The sequence below is a fragment of the Populus nigra genome, chromosome 17 (genome assembly GCF_951802175.1).
Source record: "Populus nigra chromosome 17, ddPopNigr1.1, whole genome shotgun sequence".
Lineage (NCBI taxonomy): Eukaryota > Viridiplantae > Streptophyta > Magnoliopsida > Malpighiales > Salicaceae > Populus > Populus nigra.
The window spans coordinates 1,858,053-1,879,398 of NC_084868.1; the positions used below are offsets into that span (position 1 = coordinate 1,858,053).

Below are 21,346 nucleotides of genomic sequence, written 5' to 3' on the forward strand. Positions count from 1 at the left end.
CGATGCTGATGCATAATATTATTATTAATTATATAACATTAGACTGGTATAAAACGACAGACATCCTCATTCTCAAATGATAGTCGATCCGGATTATCGTGCATGTAATTAAAAAAAATAGATGAGGACAAGAGAAAGAGAACCACAGTATTGCTAGGAGTTGACTTTACAGGCTAGGTGTTGGAGTGAAGCTTTCCAGGGATTATGGTGGTGTCATCTAGTGTCGCTGCTCCTCAATTATTCTTTTCACTAGATGAGCATGCACCCGCCATTTTTTCTGGTGGGTTAGAATTTTTTTTCTTGATGGAATTTAAGAAAAATGGATTTTGGTGTGGTGGGTGAGACCATTTGTCACATAAAATTATGTTGGTGCATAATTTTCATTAAATTTAATTAAAAAATAACTAAACTATTATCTTAATAAGCTATTGCATCATCAACTAGCTAATTAGACGCGACCCCTTCCTCGAGCGGATTCTTTCTTTTACTCCTTAGCCTATAGGGTATTAGTAGCCGTTTCCAACTGTTGTTCCCCTCCTAATGGCAGATTATTATGCGTTACTCACCCGTCCATTACTGGAAACACCACTTCCCGTCTAACTTGCATATGTTAAGTATGCCGCCAGCGTTCATTCTAAGTTAGAAACGAATTCTCCATAAGATTCTTAGTTTCATTACTTATAGCTTATCTTTTTTCAATATATAACATTTAAAAATGTTATGGAATGCATTGATATAACTAGAAATAAAACATTTAAAAATGATATAATGTAAGTAGAAATCGAAACTTAATTCCATCCCATAATTTATAGTGTCTCCTTATAAAAATCCCAGAACTTATTTTATATATATATATATATATATATATATATATATATATATATATATATATATATATAGAGCGAAAGTAAAATATTATGCTTTGATGAGTAGGAACTGTTAAACTAATTGTGGATTTGCTCGATATTTTTAAATTGTTATAGCATCCAAGTTTCATATGCCTCTTCCTATAGTTGATAGTGTATTATATATAGTATTAGAGGGACTGCATGCTGTTTGATGGTGTGAAGTTGATATTAATGTTTATGGGTTGCTTGGGATTCAGGAAAGGATTTTGTTGTTGATTTAATAATGGTAATTATAGTGTATTAATTCTTATAATATTCTTAATTACTGTAACGCTTCAAGTAGCTGATGGCCTAATTAAGAACCTAATCAAATGGGTTTTACCTTCACATAATAATAATAATAAAAAGCTTAAGTTATAATGAGTGGGATACTATTTAAGTTCTTGGGATAGGATTGGATTCAACATCACAAATTTGGTCCAAAAATTTATTTAAGTTTTTTTTAATGAGAGTGATTAAACTAATTAAGTCACGCTTCTTATTAAGTCATTAATCTTATCTTATGCTATGCTTTTTCATTTTTCATTTTTAATTTAATTTCTGTTATTTTCAAAGAATTTGATTTGCTTCTCTTTTTAAGAATTAGATTGTCTATCATTAAAGAGATATGCACTGAAAAGTACATGGAACTCTCCTAGAATATGCATGCTTTGATGACGTATAAACGAATATTGGACAACAATTTGAACAAAAAAGCAATCTAGAAACCTAATTTATTGGCTTATTAATCCATTCCAGCACATAAGCATCCTAGGATGATAATTTAACCATGGATATTTAGCCGAACCAAATTAAATAATGTTTTTAAAAAATAATTACCTTGTTCAATGAATCATAGATAAAATATAAATATTGTGAAATTCAACTCAAAATCCAATAAAAATATATGCAATTAATATTAAATATATATGTGTGTGCAGAACATTTATAAATGAAACTCAATGGGTAAGATATAGACATTTAAATTTTTTACTTAATAAATAATAAATAAGATATGAAAATGGTAGAATATTGATCATATGTTAATATTTATTATTATAGTGGGACCATTATTTATATTCTTAACCAATATATAATTCTAAGGCGCTATTTTGGAATTGCGTTCCAAATAGCGTTTGATGAGAAATTAATTTTTTTATTTAAAATTATTTTTCTATGTTTTCGAATCATTTTGACGTGCTCATGTTAAAAAATAATTTTTTAAAAAATAAAAAATTATATTTTAATACATTTTTGAGTAAAAAACATTTTAAAAAGCAATTATTACAACACTTTAAAACACCTCTTAAATGTTATATTATATACCTCTAAGTTTTTTAGTTCCATACCACTCACATACTCAGTTATTTATGCTTATCATAAGCAATAATATTTTGATTTCGTTATGAAGTTTCTATATATTATTTTAATGTCCTTTAAGATTTTAGTTTGGACAAATTAATTTTAGACAGTATCCTTAATTAATTAGCACCTAACGTGACGAGATTAATTTTATAAGCGCTGTCATGGTGATCATATTAGTGAGAGAGTTATCCGATTCTCTCTTCTTCTTCTCCTTCTTTATCGTGTAAAAAGGCAAGAAATATCAGATTTTCCAACTCTTGTATGGCAAGATCCCTGTGAAGAATAGACTTGTACACCGAAAAAGAAGAACCTGTGGTCTGCTTTATCTTGTAATCCCATTCACAGGTTCATACATATTCCAAATCCTATACATGTGGGCAGAATGAAAAAGTTCCATGGAAATTAAAAAAAGCCTGCAGAAATTTTCAGGCCAAACCGCAGATGAATTAATAAAACTGATACAAGAATATATACAAGCTATAAAATAATTATTCCCCTTACCAAAAGCTTAAACTAGAGATGAAATAGTATAAATATTTGAAATTATTTTAGTGAAAATTCACTAATTGCGAGCATCGATCAACACAATAAAATAAATAAAAATAATTGAAATCATTTTTTGTTTTGAATAAGCACTTTCCAATGTATCCAGAAAAAAGCGATTCGAGATTATGGCTGAATTTTAGAAAGAGGGGACCCTTAAGCCATTTAGTCCCCATTTTTCTTAGCAAGGATCAGATCATGTGATTCCTTGAAAAAAGACAATTTCTAAATCATCTTTTAATCAATTTCTGCTGTCTGCATCAGCGACAGAGGAGCATCAAACACATGCATCAACCCAAAGTGAGTTGAAAACTTTAGCAATGGAGCGTGCAAATGTAATAACCCCAACTGCTCAATCACACACACACGTTCATATCTCAACAAAATTTTACTTTATTAGTTAAATTTCAAGCAACTCACCTGGGTGTCTGTGTATTAGTCTTTTGTTCATGTCCCAGCTAATCACATTAATTACTGGCAATTGATTCTGTATTATGAATTGATTGGGTTAATCGTTATCTTGTTTAATTTAATTTGGGTGTTAGCACCGATTTTCACACACACAAAGCACTTAGCAATTAAATTGCTTTCATGTATTTAGGATTGTAGTACATTTAATTTTTTAAAAATATTTTTTCATTTTAAAATATTTAAAAATACATTAAAAGTACTTAATAATTTGATTTTTTTTCAAGTAAAATATAATTTTAAAATTTATTAAAAATTTTATTTTAATCCGAAACACTTTCATAGAGTTGAATATATATATATATATATATATATATATATATATATATATATATAGAGAGAGAGAGAGAGAGAGAGAGAGAGAGAGAGAGAGATTGATTTTGCCTAGCTTGTCATTCACTCAAGTAGGAAATGACAAAAAGAGTAAATGAAAAGCGACAATATTAATTGGTCGGAACCAAACCCGGCATGAATTTCCAAAATTAGTGAGAAGAATAAAAGCCCAGCCTTTATAATTTAATATACCACATGCGAGTAATATTGATTTCTTAAACATCTTGACAAATAGTAAATGTTTTTTAATATTAATATTATTTGTTAACGTAGATATTGTACATATAAGTTATAGAAAATGTTTCATAAAGGTTGAGAACAAGACAAGTAAATGGCGAAAAAATGAACTTATAATTCAAAAGTTTAAGCTTTTACATTAAAGATGGTTTCTTATTCATCATGTATATTTATAAGCCTCGCTCATGGAGATCTATATGTGAAACCAAGTGAAAAGTTAGTTTGGACTCTTAGTGAAGAGCGGTGATGACGGGTCGAGGAGTAGGGAAGACATCGACTCCTAGATAAGCAAGACTCTTATAACATGTTAGTTGCAGAAAGTATCCCATAATATTAGCAGTTGAGGACAGAAAAGTGAGTGATTTATATATAAGAAAGTGAGTAATTCAATAATTCAGGTTTTTAGATGAAAAGTGCCATCTATTAATTCATATATATTCTAATATGCTTGCTAAGCTCAATTATAGAAGGATTAAAATGGGTGGCTCGCGGTTTAAAAAGATTTCAAAGGGTACACATTCTCATTTTATATAGGAGTTGAAGCAAGTAGTGTGGGGCTGTGATGATTTGAAAGCTTCTAGTCCAGATAGGTACACATTCTTTTTTTTTAAAAAAAAAATGGAATCTTATTAGCTCCGATATGTTTTTGATGGTCGATGAATTTTTTTGAACTAGCAAGTTGCCCAAGGATATTAGTTCTTCCTTTGTAACGTTGATTCCGAAGACTAGAGGGTTAGACAGGTTCTTGTAGTTTCGGCTTATTAACTAGATCCATGGGTTATACAAAATAGTGACAAAACTTCTATCTACTAAGCTTCAGAATGTTCTAACAGATGTTATTAGTGTCAACCAATTAGCTTTCTTTGATGGGCATCAGTTTTTGAATAGATTCATAATAGCTAATGAGATTGTTCATGGTATTCGTAGCAAGGGAGGTCAAGATTTCTTATTGAAAGTGGATTTTCACAAAGCTTTCGACTCGATTTTGTGAGAGTATATTGATGTTATTATGGGTTATATGGTATTTGGTTCTCTTTGGAGAAAATAGATTTCTGAATGTTTATCCACCTTTGAAATGGTCATCCTGATCAACAGCTCTCCTAGCAGAGAACTCAGCCTAGAGAATGGGCTAAGGCAAAAGGACCCTCTTTCCCCATTTCTCTTTGACATAACAGTGGAAAGTTTGACTATTTTATTTAACAAGGCTTTATATTCAGGTTATTTCAAGGGTCTTCAGACTGATTCAGGATATTATTTAATTCGTCTGGAATATACAAATGACAATCTGAAATTACTGCTGGATGATTTCTCTTCTTTGTTGCATGTCAAGAGGATTCTCCGTTAATTCAAGATCATTTTGAGTTTTAAAGTTAATTTCTATAAAAGTTCTCTTATATGAACTAACTTGGATGAGAATTACACTTTAGGTTTGGCTAACGTGATTTTCTATTGCTATGATTCTTTTCCAGTCAGATACCATGGGTTGCTTTTAGGTGCCAATTCAAGTAGGCATTCTACTTGGAAACCAGTGTTGTCTACTATTAGGGCTAAGTTGAGTACTTGAAAAAAAAGATGAGCATGGTTAGGATGATATGTTTGATTAAATCAGTTTTAAGATCTTTGCCTTTGTATTATATGTCTATTTATCATATGCCAAAGGGTATTATTAATGTTGTATCTTCTATTAATCACTCTTTTTTATGGAGTGATAGTTTGAATTCCCATGAAAATTGCAAAATGGCTTTGTATAAGGCCATTAAGTCAAAATATCTTGGTGGTCTTGGCTTAGTGTCTCTGTATCACAAAAATTTGGCTTTGCTCTTTGAATGGGTTTGGAATCTAGACAATAGAGTGGCAAGAGGTTGGCAAGAATTTATTCTTTAAAGGTATCAACCTAATTTTGCTAATGGGCTTCATGTGTTTGCAAGTTCTTTTTCTCCAAACCAGTGTGGTATTGTTTCGGCTTTCTCCTCAAGAAAAAACATAGTCATTCCACTTAAGTCCAACATTGGGTTCAAGGTGGGTTATGGCAGTAACATTTAATTTTAGACCAATTCTTCGCTAGGTACTCCGGCTTCTCTTCAGAAATTATTTCATTGACTATTTAATCTTTCTCTGCAGCAATCAGTTAGTCTTGCAGATATGTATAGCTTGGTTGATAATTTAGTCAACTTGACTTGAAGGAGGAATCTCAGGTCCCGTGAGCTTTGTATGTGGGAAAGTTTAATTGTAGAGGTGGAGCGTGGTTTAGTTTTTTCTTAAGGTGAAGATATAAATGTATGGAGATTTAATAGTTCTAGCATTTATTTAGTTCATTCAGATTACAAATTTCTAGATAGCTTATCTGCTTTAGGGGCTTCTTCTTTTTCTATTTTACTTTAGAAAGGTTTCACACCTTCTAAAATTGATATGTTCATGTGGCTCCTGCTTAATATTAGTCTCAACACTAGGGGTTTTTTAGCTGAGAATGGGATTATTAATTATGAGGATACTCTTTGCCTTTTTTTTTTGTGAGGAGATTAAGATTATTAATCATATGTTTTATCATTGTACTGCTACATGGAATTTTTTAGGTAGATTCATGCATTGGTTCGGGTGTGGTGTTTAAGTTGTCTATCGAGGGACCCTGAATAGAATCTTCAGGAATGGTACGGGTTGGTCAAAGACAATTTTCAGTGTCGACATGCTATTATTATTTTCTGCAAAGGCTTTTATTGGTCTATCTGGTTAGTTCGCAATCTACTTATCTTGGAGTCAAAGGTCTCTGATTATGATGTGATTTTGTATCTCATCTTTCACTGTTTGGTCTTTTGGTTGAAATCCTCAGTTAGAAACTTTAATTACACAAGTTCTGATTTGGTTAGAAGCCCTTAATGTATCTTGAATTGAACTAATTAGTTTGGTTTTTGTTTGTTTGCTCCTTCTTTTAGATGCTCATATTGTAAGTTTTTATTCCTTCAGTCACCATCTTTTTAATGGTACTGTTTTAATTTAATTCTAATTCATAACTATAAGGAAAAAAAAAGCCCAAATATAGATCCTTGTATTTGTTGTTCTTTGTTGTATTTACTTTGACGAGTTTTTTAAAATTATTATTTTTTTTAATTTTATTCTTTAATATTAGATTGATTGAGAATTAATTTTTGTTTTCAGTTTCATCCTTCAAGGTTGGAGTTTTTTTATATTAGGCTTTTTAATTTTCTTCAGTTTTTTTTTATTTGTTTATCTTGGTCTCATTACTTAGACCATGAATTTAGCGAGTTAGCTTGAGTTGACTCATATTATTTTTAGGATTTTTTTTTCAAGCTAATATTTGTTATATTTCATCCTTCAGTACTGAATTGTTTTGAAATTGAGCTTTGTAATTTTTCTGGTTTTTCTTCTATTGAGTTTTTTTATTTTCATAATTTAGAACACAGTATTTAGTTGGCTTACCTAGTTTACTAGTTGTTTCTTTGGTCCTTTTTTTAATTAACTTATTTTCCATCAGTTTTTGTTTTAATTTTATTCTTTAATATTACGTTTGATATATTTGGAAATCGACTTTAGCTTCTTCTTCTTTTTTATCTTTTTTTATGTTAATTTATTATATTCTTATAATCTAACTTGCATATTTAGCATGCTCACTTAAATTGACTCATATCAAATTTTTTTTCAATTTTTTTTCTTTTTTTTTTATTTGCTTGGATGGAATTCTAGCTTCGACACCCTTTACATTTTGGTATTTTGGTGACCATTCTTTTTTTGTTTTACAATTTCCAATAATTCTTTTTTGTTTTTATTTGTCCATTAATTATCGTTATCTTTTTTTTTCATCTAGTTAGATTATACATTCTTTATTTTTTCTCAGTCATTTTCTTACTTATTTAAAAAATATTTGTTTCTCCCAAGCGTATTTCTTTTTATTTAATAAAAGATGTTCCGGTCCATGGCACAGCATATATATACCCACAAATCTAGTTACAAGCTAAACACAATAAATCCCACAAATTTCTAAAAATATGGGTTAATTTACAATGACCCAAAAACAAAACATTAATAATAATAATAATAGCTACATGAATAAATCTGGCCCACAAAAAAACCTTCTCAACAAAATCCTCAAAAAAAAAAACTTCACAAAAAAAAACTCAATCGTGAAAATCTCATAAATCTAGAAATCTCAAAAGACTTCACAAAAACTAACACAAAACCTTCTATATATGCTTAAACTAATTTATTTATTTATTTTCACCAAGAAAAAGTTCTCTCCCCCTTGGATCCAATATTCAAGAGTTTTTGTAGATAAAAGGAAATACTAATTAAAAAAGAATCACTCTATACGAAAAGAAATACTATAATACTAATAAAACTGGAAAATTGAAATATTTTTGAGAACAGGAATATGATATAAATTCCAACAACTTTTTCTTTTCTTTTCTAACAATTGAGGCCCACATACTGGTCAGAACGAAAGGGAGGAAATTTTCTTTACACGAGAAAGGCTTCTCTACCTAGCTGGTTTGTTTTCTTGCTTTGCATGACATCCATGCATACATGTACAACATCACATGTTAAGTAGAGAGGAAAACCGTATCATATAATATAAATTAATAATCTAATGGAACATACAAAAATTTAGGTGAATAATTGTTTACATGTCCCAAGAGGGAGAGGGAGAGTGAGAGACTATCTTCTTTGTCAAGATCTAGGGTTCCTATCCCCTCTTTTTGCACAAAGAACTGCATCTCTTTTTTGTCTTGCTTAGTTGATGAGTTTTCATTACCAAAATCGATGCCTCTTGTCTTCTGAACAGCAGTTTTTCTCTCCTATCAGGAGGTGAGAAGGTATATGGTTAACTATGGTCACCTTCACAGGGGCCCTAGTTCCAATTTCGTTTTTAGCTTTGTAAATCTGTCTGTAGCCCTAAAATCTCTTGCTATGTAGTTGTCTTTGTCAGGTGAAATAGAAAGTTTAGACTAAGATTTGGGAAGAAAGATAGGAGTGGAGTCAAAAGGAAAGATCATATGGAGGAAAGCAACCATACTGGATGTTCAAAAACGAGTGCCTCTCTACAAGATCATGATGAGAGTGCTGGTGGAGAGAATGATGAAGAAGAAAGTAGGCCTAAAAAGGGAGGAAGTTCAAGCAACAGCACGGTCGAAGAAAGCGAAAACAAGTCTTCAGTAAGACCCTATGTTAGATCCAAGCTGCCAAGGCTCCGTTGGACGCCTGAGCTTCATCTTTGCTTTATTAAAGCTGTGGAAAGACTTGGTGGCCAAGAAAGTAAGTCAAGATACCATATTTTTGCTTGAATTCTCAAGAAATGAAATCCTCTCATGACGGTCATAAATTCAGATTTAAATTCTTCAGTCTTATGGATTGACGTTGAAAAACAAGTGACAAATTCTTATTATCATTTTTTTTTGCTAATTTCTTGGTGCAGGAGCGACTCCTAAACTGGTTCTTCAACTGATGAATGTTAATGGACTTAGCATTGCTCATGTCAAGAGCCATCTACAGGTAGTTTTATTGAAGAATTAGTATTAGTTTTCTAACAATTCCTTGGAAATATATTATTGACTGCAGTTCATATATATATACCATAAGGTGATTCAGCATGTTCTAATTTTCTATTTCTTTTCCTTCTTTTCCTGGAATCCTAATCAGATGTATAGAAGCAAGAAGGTAGATGATCCAAGTCAAGGTAATTAAGCCGTTTACATTCCATTCTTCTTCTTGACTTGATGAAACATGAAGATAGATAAAGTTAGGGTCTCTTCATTTTGCTCTGATCCGTAGAAGTACTGGCCTTTATTACATGCAGGCATGACTGATCATAAGCATCTTGTGGAAAGTGGAGATCGCAATATTTATAACCTCAGCCAACTTCCCATGCTGCAAGGATATAATCAGTACCAACGACAAAATTCCAGCTTCAGGTATCAAATATGCAATCAGTAGGCATTCTTGTTCTCTATTTTCATAAATTAAGAATATCTTTTTTTGTCCATAAATTTTTTTCTTCCTGTTTTCTGAAGGTATGGAGATGCTTCTTGGAATGCTCGTGAACATTTTATTTATAACCCTCATGTGGGTCGGTGTGTAATCGATCGAACCAGACCAGGATCCTATGGAACAGTGGCTGAGAGGATCTTTGGTAGCAGCAACAATAGCAACTGGAGTGTCAATTCTGGCAAGTTCCAAATGGGTGCTTCCTCTTTGATTAATGCACAATCTAAATGGAAAAATGAAGAGCTTAAAGGTGATCAACAACTGCCACAATCATTAATGCACAACAATAGATTCTGGCAACCACAACCAAGTCCAAGCCTCATTGATGTTAGCCCTCTCGTGCTACCTCAAATGCAAACCAAAGTAGGGGAGAGTAGTAGTCCACATTTTAAGAGGTTTCTGCCTTCAGATTCAAAATCAACAACTAGTACAGTACAAGAGTGGAAGACATTGAAAAGAAAGGCTTCAGATTGCAATCTTGACTTAGATTTGTCTCTGAAGCTAACACCAACAAAAGATCATGATAGCAACCAGCGAAGTTTGGAGGACAGTACTAAAGTTAACAGTGAGCTATCTCTCTCTTTGTACTCTCCCTCATCCTCAAAGCTTAGTAGATTGAAGAGAGAAGGGGATGGGAATAAAGATCATGGAAAAAGGGCAAGTACTCTAGATCTGACTATATGAATGAGACATTCTAAGTGAGATCTTGAGGTACTTGTCCAAAATATTGCAATTCATATGATTGTCTTTTACCATCATACAAATCAATAGCAAGCATTTCTTAACTTCGAGCTTGCTTTCTCCAATGTCTCGTCATCATCACCGATGCACAATCTTGCCTATTATATGAATTAATTCCCGTCTGTATATAGCATCACACATATGCAATCCAATATTACACATGCAGGTGCCTTGCCCTACCTCTTACATAAACTAGGCGGTCCAAGGTTAACCGAACCAGTCATGATTTAATCTTTTATATATTTATTCGCACCCATCGGATGCTATGACATCCGATAAGACTGTTCTAAAAAATATCACATCTATTATGAGTCTTTCTATAACCTTAATTTAGGTCTGATCTCCAATCTTGGTTAGAGATATGCTTGGAACTGAAGTGGGAACATATAAGCAAAGCTTGGTCTAATGGCAAGCAAATGAAGGATATTATAGAAGGGTATTATTCACCATTCAAACCATCCAAATGAGCTAAATTAAACTGTTAATTTAAACTAGCTAGGAAGATCTAGCTTACATTTAAACGATATGGTATGATTTTATTCTTACAACATGACTCGAAACATCTTTATTTTGACGATTTCAATTCCACCATAGAAAGCAAATTACATTTCATGGCAGATTTTATTCTTGTCCTCCTAACTTACTCTGAAAATCTGAAAGTGCTTCCCCAGCTGATAAATCAGTTATAAAGCAAACGCATAGAGGCTCCCCTTAGTGCCTGCAGTTCTTTCTTCAGATATTGAAATTCCACTGCAAAAAATACACAGCCTTGAGAGATCTTTGAGAGTGCCGCGGCAATGATTTATTTTTACTTAAAAATACATTAAAAAGATTCAAGAATATAAAAAAAATAATTTTAAATAAAAAAATCAAAATTTTTAAAAATATAATTCCAAATAACCCCTTAGTTACATGACGGACCACAAACACTTAAATAACAATCGGAACAAGCTATAATATATTGTAACTCATTGCATATCATAACATATTTTAATACATTCCAGTGTGATTAGTCTAGTTTCAACGGATCAAAATCTATGTAATAATTTTCCAAAAACGTAGCATAATTACCTTCTTTCATAGCCTTTTCTCTCTCAAGTCCTTCCATGATCTCCTTTATATGAGTATTTTCAGTTTTAAGAGCCATTTGGGATTGCTGGTAGAGTGACTCTTGTAGAGATAACCAATATACTTTGACCTGCATTTTTGTTAAATATTTGAGGGATATTGATCATTTGTTAGACACAGACACACACACCAGTTTTAACCTTTAAAGGAGACGATGATCATGGGAGACAAAATATTTCAAGCACCTACGTACCTCTTCGGCTCTGACATCTCTTTCGAGTTTTTCTACATACACCAGCTTCCGAAGTCGGGATCTTTGAGCAGACAATCTGTTGGCCATAATTCTACAAAACAAGTGCGCCAATTTAATTAATTAGGCAAATATCATATAAAAATTAGTCTATGTTCGACACAAGAACTACCAAATTACAACATTCTTTTTTTTAAATAACAATTTTATGATTTTTTTTGGTTAGTGTTTTAAAAAGAAAAAATAAATACAAAAAAACAAATTTAATTAAAAAGATATAAATAAATTTATAAAATAAATTTATTTCTGAAATAATTATGAACTTAATTTTTGTCTTTCTATACTTAATTATTTTTATTCCTTTTTTTATCCCGAAAAAAGCTAGGATATGGAATAATATTTATTATATAATATTCTTAATTGTAGGATTTAGAAATAGTATCCCTAAAATTTATATATGGGTATGACGTGTATTGCCAATAAGTTCCGATTAACTTTTGTTTGGCGATGCCGTGCATGGCCATAAATATTGAGAAATTATATTACGTAAATCTCAAATTTAGCAATCGTGTGGGCTTGTGGCACGTGTGCATAAACATAGATATCAAATAAAAAATAATAATTTAGGAAATGGAATGACATTTTAGCTATATTAATTAATATTTTTTAAATTTCATAATCGCAAGATTTAGCAATTCTAAAGCATCTATAATTTTGGCGATGACATATATTAATTTCCAATAAGCTTTGATGATCATATATTTGGTAATCTACGACATGTCATGCATGGAGAAAAATTTATGTGTGATTAATTTAATTATGTGCATCAAATAAACATAGATTATATAAAAAATATTAATAGTGGTTTCAATTTATTTTCCTAAAAACTTTGACAGCAATATATATAGTCATTAAAATAGTATTTAGTTACTCTCTCGAGATATATATAGAAGTGATGGGAATAGATGAGACAAAAAAAATATTTTTTGGTGTCTTTTTTATTTTAAAATGATAAAAATACATTCTAAAACCATGTTAAAAATATATTTATGTTATTATTCCTCGAACCAAACACGTTTTTGTATTTTTTATATTTGATATTTTTATTTTAAAACACTAACTAAATATAATCTTATAATTGATGTACGGCATGTCGCTGAAAATATTATTTTTATTATATGTGCTAAATTTTTAATTTGGGAATGCATGCGTCACATAAGCATAGAGATCATATAAGAAAATAACAAGTAAAGGGAAAAAATCAACCGTTTAATCCTTTTCGATTCCAATTCCGAGTCTAGAGCGTTGTCATGCCTCCTCTTGCCCTGTGTATCATTCTGTTGCTCAGCTACGGTGCAAGAACCTGGAATAAAAGGCAATTTAATTCCATGGATTGAATTATCAGTTGAACAAAACGTTTTTCAAAATAACTTTGATCTCTTTTCAAGAGGCCTCTAGTAGTAAAACTTTTTTATATATAAAATAGGAGATATCTATTAATCAATTGTGATAGTCATTAAAAACATGGTTTTAACTTTTAACAGAGTAGTAAGAAGCTATTACCAGTCCCCGACTTGACAAAGCAGGGTTCCTTCAGAAAAGCAAATGAATCTCTAGCCGATCCAAGGAGTAATGGAACCCTAGGGCGTGAATTCATCTCCATGTCAAAGTAGGAAGCAGAGTGATCACTTCTCTTAGGGTTCAACATTTTTAGAGGGTGGATAGAGATTTGGTCCACCGCTTATGGCGATGTTACCTACAAATAAGCAATTTCCATATTCTTATATAATAACGAAAAACTATCAAAACAATAACAAGAAGAAATCAGAAAGACTCACTCACTTGGAAGAGCTAGTTGTTTGAGAGCAATGAAACCTTGTTAGGGCTTGTCAGCTATTTATATAAAAAATTTCAATTGTCACAGGAAATTTCTTTTTAATTATTCGGCTACAGCCAAAAATATTGGAACCCCAAAGTAATACAATTAAAATCACTAAAAATCCAAGAATACAAGGTAAGTTTTTGTATGATGAACAAGAACAACTTGGATCACCAAATTTAGACATATTGTGGCCTCGTTTATTTTTCTTTATGCGGAATATATGTGGTCTTGTACACAACAGATTGAAGAAGAAAGTACGTCAAGAGTATCAGACCCAGAAGAGATTTACTTAGAAGGTCATTAAAATGGCTTCCAAAGCTAGCTATATATAAAGGTGAAACACGCACCAACTCCATGGAAAAATTGATTTATATTGCATAGCAGCTGCAGCCCTCTAGATCCTAGATATGATAGTGATTTAGCTCTATCTATATTCTTGGTGCATTTGAGGATAAGGATAGATTAGCCCTAGACGAACAAGGTTATACATGGCAGGTGTTTGGTGGGAATTCTCAAAAAAAAAAAGAAAAAATTGGCTCCAGAACTCAAAATATAAAATGGCCCATGCAGGTTTCGAACCTGCGACCTTCGCGTTATTAGCACGACGCTCTAACCAACTGAGCTAATAGGCCAGTTGCCGAGCTAGTTGAAATATTATATAGAAATAATTTGATTTCTAGCTCTATAAGAGATTAAAACAGCCTGGCCTTCTAAACTGAGTTAGAAAGAAAGGCCTGGGCTTTTTCAAGTTCGTTCTACCTTTGCTAACAATTGGGTATGGGGAAGAGGGCTTCACTATTCTTTTGCATTTCATGCCTATCAAATTATCAAAAAAATCAGTTTTATAATAAAACAATTATTTCGATTAATTCCATCTTAGCCTGCTAGGCATTAATTTTTTTTAATTGAATCCCTCTATCCAATTCATTGTAGTTTTTTACAGGAGAATGCTAACTTCTCATCAATGCACTGAAGAATCAATTGAAGAGTGGTTGATGTCATCTATAGAATCTCATAGGAATAAATTTTAGTTTAAGAACCCAATTAAAAATTGGTGGCTATGTTTGGAAATAACTTGAGATATTCTTTTCTATTATTATGTATGAGGTATACAACTTTAATTTCATAAATTTTGATAAAAGTTTGTATGTATATTTTTATATATCTATTTCGAATTTTTGATATCTTCTTATAAAACCCAAAGATGTTGACTTTTTCCAGGTCCAATTTTAATTTTAATTATAATTCCATATATCCAATAATTAAATAATGTAGCTATGGTCATTGTTTTTACGTATTTACTCATCAATTTAAGCATCAATAGATTCAAAAGACTTTCCTAGACAATTTTAATGGTGTATCTTTCATTTAATTTGCTGTATTTAGAAGCATAAATTCTCTTAATTACTTACTCAAATCCTAAACTAGTAAAATTAAGAAAATAAATAAATCTCTAACCATATGGAACTGCTCATTGAAATTATCTACACTTAATTGTGAAAAATTAGATAATCAAAGGGTGTGCATATAATTTATGCAAATCGCAACACAGGATACAGATGGTACTGGGTTACATCCACCCCAAAATATCCCCGCAAATGTTCAATGTATATAGCTTATATTAAATTATTAATTTTGTCGCTCTCCCCTTTATTGAAGCAAACGACAAGATGCTACCACTTCCTAAAATCATTTACACACCAAACAAAAATAATAATTGCTACATTATCACTTGTATTGTCTTCGAAATATTGCCACTAAAATCATGATTTTTAAGGAGCATGTCCTCTTCCTGATCAACTAGCATATCGGCACCATGTTTTTTAAGGTTAACATGCCTTCATATATATATATATATATATATATCATAAGATATGCTCCCATCCATCACATAATTATAACCGATAATTGAAAAGCTCGAGTCGAATCGGTACAAGACAAGGGGAAAAAACCCTCAATATTTGATGCAAATGATGTGTGATCAATCAGAGTTATAGATGGATGAGTCAGTACGAAATCATAGAACTATTGATCTTGTCCCGATACGATTCATTCACAGTCCTCCATGGTAGGGTAGAAGTCCATAATATGCCAAATACAATTTATGGTTAAAGAGAAAAGGATGCCATATACTACTTTTTCTCGAGGAGGAAAAAATATATTGCACACATATTTCTCATGAATAACATAACTTATTAAGAAAAAAAATTGTAGATTAATTTAAACTAATACGATAATACGATATGTGTATATTATCATAGTTGATGCTCCAATCTGTTGAAACTAGAAGTAGACATCTAAAAACTACATTACATAAACTTAGGAACTTGATGTGGATCAAATCACATGAATCCATCACAACAGTAAGAAATATATATTCAAAAAAAAAGTTTATAATAATAATCAAGTGGGTTCATGCTCTTGATATCTTAATATTGTGAAAAGAAGAAGCAAGCGCGCTCGCGCATATATATATATATATATGGAAATTATTGCAGTAACCTCTGGATCTGGATGAATTAATTCTGAACCTTGATATAGAATCAGGTTGATAGCTCCAAGGCTCTGATCATTGGCAGCAATTCAGGCCAGGCATATTTTAGGAACAGTGCAGATGCTGCAGTGAGCCTATATTTCTATACCGGTTGCTGGGTTGTCTTGTGCTCCACGGATTGATGCATCAAATACCCGTCTCTAATCTGACCTTTGAAGTCAGGACTACCGGAAACATTCCTTGGCGAGACAAGCTCCGGCTGCCTGACTTTTGAGGCATCCTTTAGTCGTTTTGCACACATACAGTAGAGAATAAACAGAAGACATAAAGGGAAAAGCAAGAGCAGCACTAGCATCGTAATCTGACCCTGGATAGCAAAGTTACGGTCATTTGAGACAGGAAGCTCATCCTTCTGAGTGTGAACAATAACAGGGGCCAATGTAACTGATGGTAATGAACCAGCATTGGCCATAGAAATTACCAGTAGTGACTTTACTTGCTCGATGACTGTAAGTTGTAGTGGGCTAGAGAGAAGGTTAAGGGTCTCAATGTGCTGGGATGTTGCCAAGAAAAAGAGGAATGACTGGTTATGGATGGGATGGTGACAATGAAATAGAGGAGGCTGAGCAGCCAATAGTTTTTGAAATATTGAAATATGGCCCTTTTTAGACTATTCATGACTTGTAGATAAGCATCTTTGCTCTCAATCACATGTAAGAAATCAGTTTGTGATTAATTGATAATTATGGGAAAAAGAAAAGACATTGATCGTGCTATGTAAATCGAAAGTCTTACGTGTCAAATTGCTATTCCCTTATTGATATTGAGGTGACAATCAATTAGGTTTGGCCTAACATTTTTTATATATATAATAATAATCAATTGAACATTCAGATAATAATTTGAAGAAACAAGATGAATTTAAAAAAAAACTGAAAAAACTTGGAATAAGCCTAATTATAATATATCAATAATATCAGAATTTAAACTTTATTTTTTATGTGCTTCTTGCTTGTGTTTGTTCAAAAATAAATACTTTCAGCACTGTAAATGAAATCAATTATTGTATATAAAAAATCAGACTTATTAACTTATATATATATATATATATATATATATATATATATATTGTAATTTTTTTTTAGTAGTGGGTCATATTTACAGGACTAACTGACGTATTAAACATGCTAAAGAATTTTAGAAAATTATAAAGATACATTTACAAGTCAGGGTTACATAGATCCGGAAAGAAAAAATTCCAGACTTCTTAATAATCCACCGTCAACTTCTTTTCATGATATCCGACCTCCATGAAAGTCGAATTCTCACCGCCTTCTTGAAAACAAAATGTCTTGAACCATCAGGCGGCGGCGGCGCATTTGCGCGTCCAGATTATGATTTCAGAAATGCCCTAATACCATCTTCAAATTACTTATCTTTTTGTTAGGCAAGAGATAGGACAGAATACTATACTGGTTTGGGGGTCCCCAGAAACGATACAGGAAGATGTCTAGCTCTAGCCCCCTGGCCCAAGTGGGCAAATTAGTGATAGGACAATTATGAACCTTCTCTTGAAATATTTTCTCTACAATTGTTTTTTTTTTTAGATTTTTGTAACAATTTCTATAGCAGTTTTAAGTGATAACACTATAATCATAGTCTAGAGATATTCTTAAATCAATTTTTATACATCAAGACTAAATCTCTTTCTAACTTGTAAAATTTTGAATAAACTATGTATTTGAATGGAAGCATTGATAAAATAAAAGGTATTTTCTCAATGTCATATAAGGTTGTAATTTTGACTAATAGTGTAAATCCATTTAATTTTTTTTTGGATTCAAAGAAACTCCACTTCCTAGAAAGTGTACTTTATGATCCAGATAAGCGAGTAAAACCTTAATTATCCCAGACTCTTACAAAAGATGCACGCCCTGACTCGAACTCGAGACCTGTTATGCAGATCTCAAACCCTTTGTTATTACGCTACGCCTCTTGCGGACATAAATCTACTTAATGTTAAGACTTTAAGAGTAGATTATGTATATTTTTTTTTAATTAATATAGGTATCTAGATTAGCTTGCTTGTATCTCAATTAATTTCACGGGTTCTGAAGTTAACAATTATATAAGCTTTCAATAACTTTAAAATTTATAAAACTTAAATCGATAATCTTTAATAATCTTTAAAAAATAAATTTAAAACCTGAATATTTAAATTAAATCCCCTTAAAATTTATCATATATATGTTTTTATGAGGCAACGAAGAGAGGTGGAATCCAATGAATGCAGTCAGTACTCTAGATATTTCTTCATGAAGTTCAATTTTTCTGGCGATGGAGAGTGGTGACTTCCACGAGGAGCCAAGCGAGTACTTGATTGGAGGTAAGGTGATGATGCATGGTAGGGTTTGGGATCCGTGGTGAGCTCTTTTCTATTTCTTTTCGAGGGCATTGTGACTGTCATTCTTCGTGGGCATATCTATATATGATAACATCGATCGTTTTCCTTTGGCAGCTTCTTGCACTGTCTGCATGTAGGGGAGGCAACTTCTCATTCCGATCACATATTTATTACTACCAGGTTATCCTACTCCAGTTATTTATGGAAAAGAAAAATAATTAAACTAAAATAACTTAGGTGGTTATGCAAGTAGTTCTCATTAGTTAATTATAGATCCGTCGAAACCGGTTTAAATAAATAATCTTGTAGGAATATTTATGAATTAATAGAGCTAATTTTTTTAAAAAAAATCTGAGTTATGTATAATAATCAAGATAAAAAAATCTAAGATTTTCGATATAATCCTTTGATATTACTCATTTTTTACCACAAGATTTTAACTCCTGTTGATCTATTGAGCTATGAAGAGGTAGTGAAAAGTTACAAGAAGAGGCAAGATATGATGCTCGAATACAGTCCATTTAGAAAATAAAACATGAAATTTGACTGAATTACCAGCAGAAGATTGGAGTGAAATGGATTTTACCACAAGAATTTATAGGATAAAATAAATTTGGATTAGTTTTGTTATATTGTATCTTTATTTTCTATATTATTTAAGACTTTTATTGCTTTTTTTTTCACTTGGAGTTTCTTAATTTGTTTATGTTTAAAGAGTTGTAAATATTTTAGAGAAAGAAATTACTTGGAGAGAATATATTTAGTGATAAAATCTGGAATTAAGACTTTGTAATTTGACCCTATTTGACAGGATTGCTTGTTGTCTGCCTTGTGATATTATCATCTGCATCATCTTGTTAAAGGGTTGGGCTTATAAATTGCAAACTAAGCCCAACCCATCTATGCCTAAATCGAATCAAAGAACAAGTAGGTGCAACAAGGGCCGAGCCATCGAGCCTGACTCAGCCATAATCACTGCCAAAATGCTAGTGATTGCTTAAAGCATGGCCGGCTGATATGATAAGAACTTGTAAGAAAACCTAGCCTGTAAAGAATACTCCCTTGTCTGTTCATGATTTAGATTTTCATCTATTTATCTAAGAAAAACATTTAATATTGCTTTATGGGTTGGGTGTAAATTTAAAATTATTTCTATTTTAGAAAATATAGAAGTCCATATAGCTGCTATTAATCAAATAATTAAGGATGAAAATGAAAAATGATCCCAATGTTTTTATGTGTTTTATTTTGAGAGTTGGCAAAAAGCTTTGGACATCAAACATGGATAAACGAATAGGGACAAACGAGTAATATCAGAGAAGAATTGCTTATGTAAATTGTGTGTGATGCTATTTATCATAGGTTTTTACATGTAAAGGACAATGGCAGCTGATTTTAGGTTAAACTAGTTGGATGGCCAACGAATTTCCACTAATTGGATTTAAATGAAAAATTCAATATAGGGTTTGGTCAGTACCTAAATAATTCATTAAAAAATCTAAATTTCCTAAATCATCTAAACCAATTTAAGTAAAAAACAAAATTGAGAATTTTGAGAATGATTAATTTGTGTAATTATCTTGACTTTTTTTGGGTGATACATGAAAAAGATTAGATTACTTGAATTTTATATAGACACACACAATAAAAAAGGAATAGCTTGCAAACATTTTTTTTTAACCTAATTTTTTCCAGTAAAGTCGTTCATTAGACTTTGAATTTTAACAATTTAAATCTGATGAATTCTTTGAACTTGTCGCACTCGATATCGCGACGGTCTTAAAAATTATTCTAGATAATGGAAAAAGAACTGATATCTAGCATCTTGTTCTTTTAGGAAAAAAGGTTTTATTTAAGGAGTCGTCACCTAGTATTATGGTCACTAGGAATCCTAACTGGTCAACAGAGATTCTATGGTCCGGAACTGGTTATGCAAAAGGAAAGATGCTATCACCCTTTAAACGTCCTGCTTGAGGCAGGCTGCATTGCTGATTTTATCTAAAATTGCTAAATATTTTGTTGGTTTATGCTATGGTGGTTTTGCGTGTAATATTCCTGACTCTAGCGTTAGTGAATATTTAACTATGAATATTTCCAACTCTGGTGTTGGTAAATATTATGTAGCTATAAAAAAAAAATCTCAATCAGTATTTTTTATTCTTGACTCTGGCGTCAGTGAATAAACAAATCAAATAAATTTATTTTTTAAGCATACACATTTTTTATGTAACTAAATAAAAGTAAAATACAATAAAATAAAATAAATTTACATCAGTATCTTTATTCCTAACTCTAGCGTCAGTGAATAAACCAATAAATTTACTTTATTTTATTTTATTTTATTTTTGCATGCATATTTTTTTATTTTTATGTAATTTAAATAAAATACAATGAAATAAATTTGAATCAATATTTTTATTCTGACTCTAGCGTCAACGAATAAAAACAATAAATTCGTATTTATTTTTTTATTTATATATACACACATCTTTGTTTTTTTATTATTTTATTTTATTTTATTTTATTTTATTGGGCGGGGCCCAGCTCTGCCCACATGGGCTGGGCTAGACCCAGCCAGCCCGGCCCGGCCACTGGCCCAAGCCAGTGGCCCGGCTGGGCTGCAGGCACGCGTGGTTCAAACCACGCGTGCCCTGCACAGGGCAAAGTAATTAAATTACCT

General features: G+C 31.6%; 2 protein-coding genes and 1 non-coding gene across 4 annotated transcripts; 1 reads left to right on the forward strand and 2 right to left on the reverse strand.

Annotated features, from left to right (window-relative positions):
• Positions 1 to 8,378: 8,378 nt before the first annotated feature.
• Positions 8,379 to 10,633, forward strand: LOC133676803 (two-component response regulator ARR14). Of its 2 annotated transcripts, none has more exons than XM_062098546.1 (6): positions 8,379 to 8,659; positions 8,760 to 9,098; positions 9,259 to 9,335; positions 9,483 to 9,519; positions 9,640 to 9,754; positions 9,854 to 10,633. In XM_062098546.1, exons 2-6 carry the CDS (start codon positions 8,840 to 8,842, stop codon positions 10,509 to 10,511), a joined length of 1,146 nt encoding a protein of 381 aa, XP_061954530.1. In that variant the 5' UTR covers positions 8,379 to 8,659; positions 8,760 to 8,839; the 3' UTR covers positions 10,512 to 10,633. The 2 variants fall into 2 exon arrangements, with proteins under 2 accessions (XP_061954530.1, XP_061954531.1); XM_062098547.1 differs by having other exon boundaries at positions 8,379 to 8,651.
• A 614-nt stretch (positions 10,634 to 11,247) lies between these two features.
• Positions 11,248 to 13,594, reverse strand: LOC133677508 (basic leucine zipper 19-like). The gene is made up of 5 exons (XM_062099589.1): positions 13,450 to 13,594; positions 13,153 to 13,249; positions 11,890 to 11,980; positions 11,640 to 11,766; positions 11,248 to 11,318 (listed from the first exon to the last, which is right to left on the reverse strand). Exons 1-5 carry the CDS (start codon positions 13,592 to 13,594, stop codon positions 11,248 to 11,250), a joined length of 531 nt encoding a protein of 176 aa, XP_061955573.1.
• Positions 13,595 to 14,326: 732 nt separating this feature from the next.
• Positions 14,327 to 14,400, reverse strand: TRNAI-AAU (transfer RNA isoleucine (anticodon AAU)). Its single transcript has one exon. It is a non-coding gene; the product is annotated as a tRNA-Ile (tRNA).
• Between the last annotated feature and the right edge of the window lie 6,946 nt (positions 14,401 to 21,346).